Source organism: Megalops cyprinoides, chromosome 18 (assembly GCF_013368585.1).
Source record: "Megalops cyprinoides isolate fMegCyp1 chromosome 18, fMegCyp1.pri, whole genome shotgun sequence".
NCBI classification, from domain to species: Eukaryota; Metazoa; Chordata; class Actinopteri; order Elopiformes; family Megalopidae; genus Megalops; species Megalops cyprinoides.
Window position 1 is genome coordinate 26787507 of NC_050600.1, and position 12187 is coordinate 26799693.

Genomic DNA, 12187 nt, shown 5'->3' on the forward strand with positions numbered 1-12187 from the left:
GCTTTTTCATTGCTGTTGTTGATTCCATGGCATTAGTAAATGTTCTCTGCATTGATGTGGACCTCTGACTTATTTTTTTGCTGCTACAGAGGAACAGAAATACATAAAAGGGATGTAAATATTGGCAAAGTATTCCATTAGTATTCTTATCATTTCGTACCTGTTCTTTACAACTGAATAATTTTGTAGATGGATCTTTGGATGGACTTTTAACGAAATGTGTTGCATAAAAGGTTATATTATAATTATAATAATAATAATAATAATAATTATTATTATTATTATTAACAGAAGCAGCAGCAGTAGTAGTAGTAGTGGTAATGAGATCTCACAGCGACCCCTACAAAGGCTTCTATGAGAACTCTTGTCTAACGGAAGGGACCTGACTTCCTCATAGCTCCGTGATTTATTATTTTCGAAGGATCAGTTCCACTCTGGATTAACCACTCACCAGGTCCCGCTGCAAAATAGCGGAAATAAGTAGTCTAATGAAGTGAGTGATGAGTCATCGCGATACAAAAACACAAATCTGACCAGAGTCGCAGATCAGAGAAGTCCGGAGCGGTTAACACGATTTAAGGTCAAACTGTATGTTTAAAACTGTAAGTTTAGAGCAAAAGCTGTGTAGATCCAGTATTCGGTATTTTATGAAGATGTTGCAGTCCAATCATCGTTTTACATAATTAGCGTGTCTTGATGTTTTAATCACAATGAATCTGCGCAGCGAAGGCACTGAGGGGACACCCATGAATAAGGCATTTACAGCACTTACTAGCAAGCACTCGGGACCTGTCGATGCTCTGGATACACATTAAATCTTGACCAAGTGGGGAAACAGCGGCTCCGTGTGATTCATATTGTTCCACTTAAAACGATGAGCAAAGGTGGTCCTCAAAACAGCGATTATTTTACTGGGGACCCAGTGGATGACTTAGGAACATTGAGGTGAGAACTAAAGGATCAACATCGTTTATTTTATTTTTATGAGGAACTCTACTATCTAATCTGCTCTACTCGTCAATTTTGTCGAGAATTTAGCATGATAAAGATCACTGATGCGTTATAGCGTCGTTTTAGAGATTAGGTCTTTTGTTTTTATTTGTCAGTAAAACAAGTAAAACACTTTAAGCGATTATATTTTCCTAGTGTAAAGTTGTAGCTGAACAAGAAATACGTAAAACTAGCCTACTCTGGTAAAATTTCCATTTTTCCTTTTGAGTAAATTTGTAAAATGTAGTGGCTTGTTCATTTCCGCGTGCTTTTATTGAGTATTTAAAAATCATTTAAAATAGAGCTTTTCATCTTACTTTCACTTTCAGGTTTTTTGTGAGAAAGCCAATGTAATGTCCTGTAATAAATAATTTGCAGCTCATACAATGCCAGGGTTATGTACTTTTTCGTAATGTCGTTAGATATTAGGCCCTGTAAACATCTTAATCAAAATTCTAATATTACTATTATTGGAATATTCGAAGATATGCATGCATTTATGTAGCCATGGTAAGGAATTAGGCGTACCCTATATAGAGCCTAGAGTGGCTTTAAGCCTTGCTTCCTCTTCATACAGCAACAGTTTATAAACCATGAAGGCACACTACTGCTATGTTACTATCTCGTCACAACAGCTCATTTGGATATGACTCAGACTCTGTGACAACAGAGTCTATCATTTTGACAGAAAAAACCTTATTTACAGTGAACGTTATCGAGGAGAAGAATAACTTAATCAGTTTGCAGCGGCCTTGAGCGATTCTATTCTATATCTTAAAGAAACGTAATAAATACTATGTAGACATCTGGATATAGGGAGACAACTGGAGGTGCGCTACACACCTAAGCATCCCCATTGTAATAGTTGAGCAGGAGGAATCCAGTTACAGAGATCTCGTTACTAGACTAAACTTAATGCACGGGAAAGCACACAAGGCAGGTTAGCTCAAGACTGACCATTGAACAAAGAAACAGGCAGGGCTTGTTTAGAACACAAAACACATGACTAGACTAACTACACACAGGTGAAAATGTTTAACTCAATTTGACAAGGCACACAGAGAAAGAAGGGCCCTCTGGAGGAAGATTGGAGAGGCAGCAGGCAACAGGACCCAAAATACAGTTACGAGGACGCCTCCTGATTGTTGCAGGTAGAAGTCTCTGAATCCCTGACAACCATAGTGCCGGGCCTGATTCTATGTCAAAGACGAACTCAATACATCATTAACACGTTGCGTATCAGGGAACATTGAGCAGTAGCTACAGTACAAATCTCGATGGAAAGCAGCAGCTCTGCATGTTTGACCTCAACTGACCTGTCTCTCTCCTGTCTCTTAAAGCTGGTACCATGGTAACCTGTCTCGCCATGCGGCTGAAGCCCTCCTGCTGTCCAATGGAAAGGATGGGAGCTACCTCCTTCGAAACAGCCACAAGGGACCCAGCTTCCTTGCTCTTTCTGCCAGGTTCTGCCCTGTCTCTTTGCACCCCTCTGTAAATCTTACCAATGAAGTACAAGGAGGAGGTGCTGCCTGCAGCTCTTCCAGTTTATGGGGGATATGCTCTTTAGTAGTAATAATAACATTGATTCTTGGGGAATGTAATTATGACTCCTGGTCATTTCACCAGATGGTTAGAACAGGTAATAATGGTTAGGTTATAATTATTTATAACTACAAATGGATGTAAATAGGACCATTTAAGTTGATGCACCATTGCAATTTACATTTTGGAATTACAAGAGCAGAATATTGATGAATATTATATTCTCAGGGCAAATTTGCCCCAAGCTCCTGTGTATTTCCAACTCGGCCGGTTTAGGAAAGTGTGCTCAGTGTGCTGGAGTTAATCTCCCTCTTTCTGTTCCTCCTATGAAGGGCGAAAGACTCAGTGAAGCACTTCCAGGTGCTGCGTAGGGGTCACTGCTACTCTTTTGGCTTCAACATCTTCCCCTCTCTCCGAGACTTTGTGCATCACTTTGCTAACGAGCCGCTGATAGGAAGTGAGACAGGTTGGTAGTGTACCTTCTTGTGTAGTGTTCTCTTCTTCAGCGGATGTGCTGTGTGACTGTTGGGTAGCACTGCTCCCTGTTGGACTTGGTTCTGGATGCTGTGTATAAATGGAGGAGAGCAAGGTTTCATCAATTCAAGCTTTTTTGGATACATACACATTATAAAATTATTTATATAATAATCATGAAATCATAATGAGATTAGTCATACAATTACAACTATGTAATTAGGGCCCAGATAATAATTGTGCACAAAAATATGCCATATTTTAAAAGATCATTGTAGAGCAATGCTTCATATAATGACAAAAAGTTTGATGGAAAATTAAAGTTTTGTGCTTAAGGGGGAAGTGCTGTTATGTTTCTCACAGTTGTAGACAAGAAAGCTTTGCATTGGGTTGCAGTACTTTGCAACTGCCTTCCTGCCCCACCATTTCCCACTCTGACCTTCTCTCTCCTCTCTCTCCCTATCTTTGTCTTCTCTATTCTCCCTCTCTCTCTCTCAGGTGCCCTCATGGTGCTGACGTGCCCATATCCTCGGGCTGTGGCAGAGCCCCCTATCTATGAGTCTGTGCGAGTGCACACAGCCATGCAGACAGGACGCTCTGAAAAGGACATGTTGACCACTGTCCCCTCGGTAGGTTAAATGTTCCAATTGTGTAAATATGTAAATATGTAAAATAAGTGTTGTCTTTAAGATACCCCTGAGGGTAAGGTTTATTTGAGTCACCACAAGCCACCTTTTAAAGCAGCCTTTCTTTATTCAGTTGTGTAGTTCACTGTTTAATTTTGTACAGTACATACTTTGTAGGATTATCAAAGCAAACATAAGGAATACATTCCATGCTTGAATGCATCTCATCTAATGTGAAGGCAGTGTGAAGGCATTTCTATGTGTCACTGGCTGCCTCAGCTGTGGGTACATTTGCTTGATCCTCATCCTCTATTGGAGGATCAGGACAGCTATGCTGCTTTAGACAGTTGTGCAGCACAGGAGTAGCAAGAATCATCTTGTAGCACCTTCTTTGCTTGAAACAGAGTGTTTAGTGTAAATGCTGGCAGTTATTTTTCCATACTCCAGACATATGCTTTTACCATCACTCTTGTACGGATATGAGCTCCAGTCCTCTAGTGTATATGTGAGTTGTGTTGTGTCTTTTTTTGCTTGTGTTGTACTCTACCTCAGTTGTAGTTTGCTTTGGATAAAAGTGTCTGCCAAATGAACAAATGTAAATGTAATCTTCTCTGCTTAGTCCTCTGGTGCAAATGTGAGACCTGCTGTATCTCTACCAGCCCTCTAGTGCAGATATGGGCTGTGTTGTATTGTTGCTGCTCAGATGTTGTGGATTTACGTATGGAGTGAATAAAAAGTTACTACTGTCACCAAGTAGTAGTCCACTATGGTCTCCTTTCTCAACCTGAGCGCACAAAGATAAATTGAGCAAAATCTCTCAATCACAAGTCGCACCTTTGCAATGGGCAACAATGTTTGAAAACTGTAAATGAGGATACATACATCCAGACACCAACATGAGGTGTTGATTGACACTGTACATGAACATGACATTCATCTATGCAGCCAGCCACTCCTGGGAAGTGCCAATATTCACAGAATTGCACTTTATAGTTTGCTTGGCCAGCAAGAAAACCGGATGTAAACACTTCTCAGTTCTCAAATGGCCCTGCAGACTCTGTTAACTATTCTACAGACAGTTGCTTCACTGGCACCCCACAAATCATCAGTTTCACAAAGAAAGATTCCAGATGCCAAAAACCTTTGGGTGATCAGAACTTGAACAGAAGCAGGTGCAGGCCTTCCCCATTTACACAAATAAGAACGTTTGGGTTCATATAGAGAAATTACCTCGAATGCACTGTCTTTGTACATGCAGAAACGGTGTCTGGCGCTTATTTCATCAAAATGCTTTGACACATTGCTCTGATAAGCAAGTACTCATCTAGCTATCTTATGTGGTGCATGTTTGTCTTCATTCAGACATTCCACACAGTCCATGCTTCCTCACAAACAGTGTGAAGATGAAGTTACACCTGCCTCTTTGGAAGATTCATTTAAGCTTAATTTAAGCGTCCATTTAGTCCTTGTGTAGCTCTAATCTTTTCTCACAATTGATTTAGTTTAAAACAGAACAGGCTAAGTCTAGGACTATTTAATGCCGTGTCTGTGAAAATCACTTTGAATTAGTCCATCTCAGAAGGGCATCTTAGTCAAGGACTAAGCTTAATTCCTGTTTGTGAAACCAGCCTTAAGCCTCTCTAAATCCTGGTTAAGTGATACGCTCATTTCTTTCACAGTTTGCGACCAAGGAGGGATACCTGGTGAAGCAAGGTGCCATAATAAAGGTACAACAGCTCCAATCTAAATTAAGACTAAATGTAAAGACTACAAGTAATATGCTTTTCTAAATAAATGAGACGAATCTTAAGGATTTCTAAATATAACAGACTAAATGTCAAGGCTTTAGAAATCTAGAATCAGTTTTCACTGAGTCATTAATGACACAATTCACCATTTGATGAAATTTAAAGGAAACAAAAATATCATTATGTTTTTTTGCAGTTGTGTAAGGTATAGCTCTTATTGGAGCCTGACATTATTCTTCTGTTTTATGGAAGTCCTTAAGCACTTGTGACTTAACCTGAGGAAACCCTTGAACGTCTTTATTATTGTAATAAAGCTTGTTTATTATCGTAATTAATGCATTTGAGGCTTGGAAGAAGCTTGTTCAATCCACATTTCTTCCTATAAATTATTATGGAGACATAATATATATGCATGCAGCCTCCTCTGTGCTGCAAAGGCTGGATTCAGTCTATCATGCATCCCTGCGTTTTGTTACAAATAACAAGTCACTCACCCATCATTGCACCTTATACAAATTAGTGGGCTGGACATCGCTGTCCTTGCGCAGATAGCTACACTGGTGTGTATTCATATATAAAGGCCTGTTGGGTAAACTACCCCTTTACCTCTGTAGTCTTCTCTCTTTCCCCACTAACAGCTATTTTACGAAGTCTGCTAGGTGGTTACTACTTCGAGTCCCCAGGGCTGTTACAGAATTAGGCAAGACTGCTTTTTCTGATTGTGCACCAGAGGCATGGAATAGTCTACAAAGTATGCTACATTTAGATGTATTAGTGCCCCTCGGTGAGCTTAAATATTTGCTTCACAATGCTGTGCAGGAGGAGTGTAAATGTTTCCTGTAAGTCTGGATTGGTTAATTTATGTTATGTTGCTGTATATTTTAATGCTGCAATGTCTTACTTTTAATGTAATGTCATGGAACTGTTTTAATGTTCCCTGCTGTCCTCTTGGCCAGGTCACCCTCGCAAAAGAGACTTTATATCTCAACTGATTTTTTCGTGGTTAAATAAAGGTTAAATAAATTTTAAAAAATCCTTACAATGCAGATTTATAAATGTTACACCAACTGTTCTTTCTGTGTTTTATTTCTTTGTTTTATTTAGCATAGATCTGTTCAGTCTGTTTAACAGGAAAACTTGTTGGTACTGTGAAGAGGGTCTGAATGTGTTTGTGTCTAAAGCATTTCAACAAACAGTGCTCTCTTCTTTTTTCAGAACTGGAAAACGAGATGGTTCACCTTAAACAGGAATGAACTTAAATATTTCAAAGATAAAAAAGTGAGTCATCTTTTTGCATTTGTCACCTTTTAATGGACAGGTTCAACCTCATGGAATTCAAATCAGTCTCATCCACTACTCCAGAGGGTGTCTGCTCGAGTAGTTAGCCTTGTAACCTTGTGAACTACCCTTTGGCAATTTGAGGCAAAGTGTGTACATTGAAACAAAATTTGATTGAACTGATGAGGTGAACCTGAAGTTGAATGAACAGTGAAGCTGCACTCTCACAAGTTTTGTCTTCTCTTAAAAGTCAGAAGAGCCGATTCGAACCCTTGACTTAACAACATGCTCTGCGGCTCAGTTTGACTACTCCAAAAAGAGGGTTAACTGCTTCTGGTGAGTGTCTGTTTCCAGGACATTAGTAAACATACATAAGTATTTCCTTCTCTAACATGTTGGTGTCGTATTGCAATGTGATGCAATACAGCAATACAGTTATTTCCTTTTGTGTTTGCTACCCAACACAAAAGGAAATGGCATACTACCTACATGGCACATAGTGATTTGTAAACTCATCTTTAAATGTTTGTTTTCACTGGACTTTGACTGGCTAGTTACCAACAGTGTTGTTGTTACATGATGGCCATGGTGGTGCATGACTTCAACCTTTTCCTGCATGGAAGGGTTGTGGAGAGAAGATTTAAGTGTCAAGTCAAAATATGTGTATCTTTGAAAATTAGAAGACACACCCCCATTTTGAGCAACACACCCTTGTTTCGGCGTAACTCCACCCCAAGCACACATCTCCAACATAGGAGCTTAAGCAGCCCATGTCTGAATGTGTTTAGTAGTAACAGAGGCACGCACCTTTCAGAAAAAGCACCTGGACAGGGTTTATGTGCATGTATCTCAAGTCTGAATTGCCTCCTTAGTGCTTTGAGTATTTGTATGTGTTTATTTGCATAATTACTGGACAAAATGAAGAACAAAACTCATGTAAGAACACAGATTTGGTTTGACACATAGAGGAAAAGTAGGGCAATGTTTGGCCATCATCAAAGAGTTCAGCCCATTAACTGGTATTCAACTTTAACTGAGGCCATCACTTTCATTTCACTCCCCTATAGCTATTTAAAATGAAACTTGCTGATGACAAACTTAATAGCAGCAATAATACACCATTTGGTGCAACTGGCTCTTCCATACATGTTTTGGGATTGCCCAGTAATTAAGTAGTTAAGTAATTAAGCAACTACAGCAGTATGTAGGATCTGTCATATTGGACCTTATATATAAAGAGCTACTGATGCTTTCTGCTTTATTATTCCAAGAGACGACTCACATTTATGTAAGGATAGGCAAAATTTGATGGAGGCATTGACTGCAGAGAAACATTCTATCCCTAAGGCATGGTTTGACCCTCATATCCACTTTAAGAGAATATGGTTTGGAGATTACTTGAATATGTTGCTATAAGAGAGATCTGCTGCTAAGATGTACAAGGCTAAACCAGCAGCATTAGCACATTGGTCTACTGTTCTCCACTATGTGATTGACTTAATATGAAGTATAACTGAGTGTAGATGAGTGTAGCAGACTCACAGCAGGTTTCACACGGTTTCACTTCTGTGTTGGTACTAAGAGGAACTCAGTGTGAACCCCATTGCACTAGCTGAAGAATGCAAGCTACCAGAAAAAAGAGGAACTACAGAATCTACAATAAGGAAAGGAGAAATGAACACCGTTAACTAGAATCTGCTGAAGTGATGAGAAATACTTTGATACATTGTCTGCTTTTGTGTGTGGAGAATTAGACTTGGGAAACCAAGTACATTGCATTTATATTAACATTTACATGTACTCTTATACAGAGCAACATGCAAGATGTGAGTACATTTAATGTTATGTTTACATTTTTGACATCCAGAAGATACTCAGAGCGACTAAGTCACATGCAAAGTGCATCTGACAAAACAACACAAAGCGTTACAACACAAAACAATTTCCTATTATTTATTTGGGGCATCTCCTTGGTGTGTCTTTTGTACGCCTTTTCTGGCCATAACTTTATAAATAGTTTTTGTTCTTGTTTTATTTATTTTTATTACAAACTTGGCGCTACTTTCTTGTATGAAAAGTGATATAAACTAAATAATTAAGATGAGTAAATTCAATCTACACCAGTTGGAACACACATATGTCCAACACCTTTGCCAAGCTATCATTACATTACATTATTGTCATTTAGCAGACTCTCTTATCCAGAGTGAATTACACACATGTAGGTTACATTTTTATCCATTCATACAGCTGGAAATTTACTCAGGCACTTGGCCAAAGGTACAACAGAAGTATCTCAGTGAGGAATCAAAGCAGCAACGTTTTGTTTACGACTACGCCACACTCACATTTTAGTGAATTTAAACTTTGTGTGCTTCATGACATCTCTCTCCCTCTGTCTCCAGTTTAGTATTTCCTGAAAGGACATTCTACCTGTGTGCCCAAACTGGCACAGAGGCTGACGAGTGGCTCACCTTACTCCAATGGAAACTGGTGAGCAACAACCCAATCTTTCAGCTTCAGATCCTCACATCGAACTTAGTTCTAGCTTACCCAGTTTTCAGTATCCATAATGCACTTGTATGGATGGGAGTGTAGAGGTAGTGCGCCTGTGTAAGAGGATGGACTAGGTTATGAGTAACTTACAGAGTCAAACTTGGTAAATGGAATTATATCTTTAATAAAGTCTGACATGACAGTTATGCAGATGGTGCTGGAATTAGAGTTAGTTCAGTGTTAAAGCTGGGGCTTAGTTGTCCAAGTACTTTTTCCTTGTGTGTGCTCAAAACAGTGTTCCCTTGAATGCAGTGAAACACTTCCTGCAACCTGCTGTACAAATCTCTGCATTTGAGTAGAGATCCTTTTGCAGCTTAATTTAACAGTGAAATATAATTTTAGAAGCAGAGGAAGTGCAAGGAATTGCAGGGTAATTACTTTGTTACACATTTACTGCAACACAGAAATTTTTATAAAATGTTGCCCTTGGAATGATGATAAATACTCTCATTGTTATGCTTCAGTCACAGATAAGGAAATACCTACGACAAAAAGAAGTGGGAGAAGGACATCAAATGTGAATGCGGACAGCTTGTACTGTGAGCTACACAAAGCTCCAAGAATCTCTCTCAGCCATGGCTCAGCAGTGCCTCATGAGGAGAACTGCATACATCCCTTTCACCTGTAACAGCCATTCCTCAGAAGATTACTCATGTCCAGTGTGAACTGCTTTGTTTCAATACAAGTCCACACCCCATTGGGAGATTTTTGTAAACTTTTTGTAAACAATTTGTTTGAGAAACAAACAGAATCAAATTCAGACTAAATGGACAGAACCTCCTGTGGAGGTAGTGTCAGATCAGAACAGTTCTGTAAAGTGTTGTGTGTGAGTATTGATGGTGTGTGGGGCCATACCGCAGGGCAGACTGCCCCCTGCCCCCCCACCCCCCAGCAAACACACACATGACACACAAGAATACATAGCAGTGGTCACAGTGAACTGTTAAATCTTGGACCTTTACATGTAAATCTAACCAACATGGGGTCTTGGTGAACCAGCCAACAGCACAAAGAATATAAACCCAAATATTTGAGGATCTGTGAAGAGACTAGATCATCACCTTAAAGCACATGACTTTCATGCAACATCTGATGTTGCACAACACTTTCAGAAAACAATATTCAAGCCTACTTTAATTGTGGACAATTGTAAAACAGGGAAAGTAGATGGCACAATAAAAATAATCCACCATGCCTGTAGATTTAAGCTGTGACAAAGGCATGACATATAAGTGCATGAAAGAGGTTAATTCAGCAATGTTTCTCTTTGCCATGTGGGTTTGTGCATACATTACTTTCAGCTTGTAGCGAGGCCATTTAATATTGTAAAAACATATTTTACAGTCTTTGATGCTGCTGAATGCTATTGATAGTACTGTATTCAGCACAGCACAGCACAGCACAGGAATGAATGAAAATGGTGCAGAAAAATTTTCCTTCACTTTAGCCTGCAGGCCATTAAGCTCACCTGACATTAACACTGCACCATTGTATAACTGAGTTTAAGGCTAGTGTAAAATATAACAAGAGGGCAGTGTTCGTTAAGAATGAACTAAAATGACATAATAATGAAAGAAAATCATATTTAGAAATGCAAATGATTTGAATGTCATTTTGAAAAACTTGCCAACTTGCCATTTGTGGGTATGAGAAGGTCTTGGTTCCTGTCTAGCCAGGGAACAAATCACATGTCTGTGTTTTTGTTTACGGCTCTGTTATAAAGCACACAAAGTTAAAAGGATATTTTCACGGTGTTTACTGTAAGTAGTTTCATGAACTAGGATACAGTAAACTTCAGGTTCTAAAATACACTGAAAGCACTCACTGTGTGTCTGTGAACAATCTGTCTTTGCATTGTTAAAATACAGAAGTGAATCCTGGAAGCAATCCAATGAGTCATTTCCCAATGTACTCACAATCTTGCAACTGTGAAACGCCATAAAACTCATTCAGTCCTTTCCAGTTAGTCAAACCAAACACAGCTGTTTGATCCTGGCATGAAAAGGAATAAAGTTTACACAAATCTTGAAGTCAAAGTAAAACTATGGATATGGATTTGCTACCTTTGCTTTGAGATGGGGAATGATGATCTTGTTTCCTGAGAGATATTAGACTGACCCCAAGGGCTGTATTTAGTACTCAATGTCTTTTTGAAACGATTTTCACTGGAAAAATACCTAGTTTTTTTAAACAGCAAATTTGACTAAACTGATTTCCTTCAGAATTTCGGACTCTTTATGCTCAGGTTTGGTTTTTACTGATTTTCACCCACACGTTTCAAGCACTGGTCTGTGAAATTCTTGCAGTTAGTCTGATTAGTGCAGCCATTTGGGTTAGCTACTGTTTTGACATACATGTGTAGGAGTATCTTAATTGAATGGACATCCTCATCTAAGCTAAGCTTGTGTTATTTAAAATGTGCTAGGAAATTTATGTTTATAAGTCTAATTTAAGTCTTAATTTGATTTTTACATACTTTTTTGTTGTTGTTACATCAATCATTGGTTCTATGCTGGATGGCAGCTGTTAAACACAATATGTTGATCTAATGTGGGAATAGGTGGTCAGTTCCAGTTTAGATTGAAAGTTCCAATTCAGTTCTCATGAAGTGGAGAGTTGATCATGAACTAGAATAACCAGAATCTCTTAGAAATGTTATTAGAAGTGAACTGAAATGTAGCCACCTTGAACTGGAACTGAACTATAAATGGGCATATCACATATTTTTGAATTAGACTTTTTTCAGTTAATGAAATTGAAGCACTCTGTACTGAAATTGACTGCTAGTCCTAGATTTGTCATGAGTAATTGAAACAAGATTAAGTTCTGACATGTATTTATGTTCATTAGGTCTCCTAGAGATACATTTGTACAGTGTAAGATCTTTGGGGATTTTGATAAACAGCCCATGTGTGAATAGAGCAGGTCGTTGTCCAGAGAATTCACAGCGAGCGAGTGGGCATGTTGTTGACA

At 38.9% G+C, this 12187-nt stretch overlaps 1 protein-coding gene across 1 annotated transcript; it reads left to right on the plus strand.

The window, feature by feature from the left end:
* The first annotated feature begins 541 nt into the window (after positions 1-541).
* LOC118793690 (dual adapter for phosphotyrosine and 3-phosphotyrosine and 3-phosphoinositide-like) lies at positions 542-9899 on the plus strand. Its single transcript, XM_036551943.1, has 9 exons — positions 542-945; positions 2331-2453; positions 2865-2998; positions 3505-3635; positions 5312-5359; positions 6596-6658; positions 6909-6994; positions 9064-9151; positions 9679-9899. Exons 1-9 carry the CDS (start codon positions 875-877, stop codon positions 9733-9735), a joined length of 801 nt encoding a protein of 266 aa, XP_036407836.1. The 5' UTR covers positions 542-874; the 3' UTR covers positions 9736-9899.
* The last annotated feature ends 2288 nt before the right edge of the window (positions 9900-12187 follow it).

Bases quoted from the DNA above. Each gene is read 5' to 3' on its own strand.
- LOC118793690 (XM_036551943.1), top strand. From the start codon at position 875: ATGAGCAAAGGTGGTCCTCAAAACAGCGATTATTTTACTGGGGACCCA. The intron at 3,636-5,311 runs GTAGGTTAAATG...TTTCTTTCACAG, and splicing joins TGTTGACCACTGTCCCCTCG to TTTGCGACCAAGGAGGGATA. The intron at 6,659-6,908 runs GTGAGTCATCTT...TTCTCTTAAAAG, and splicing joins AATATTTCAAAGATAAAAAA to TCAGAAGAGCCGATTCGAAC.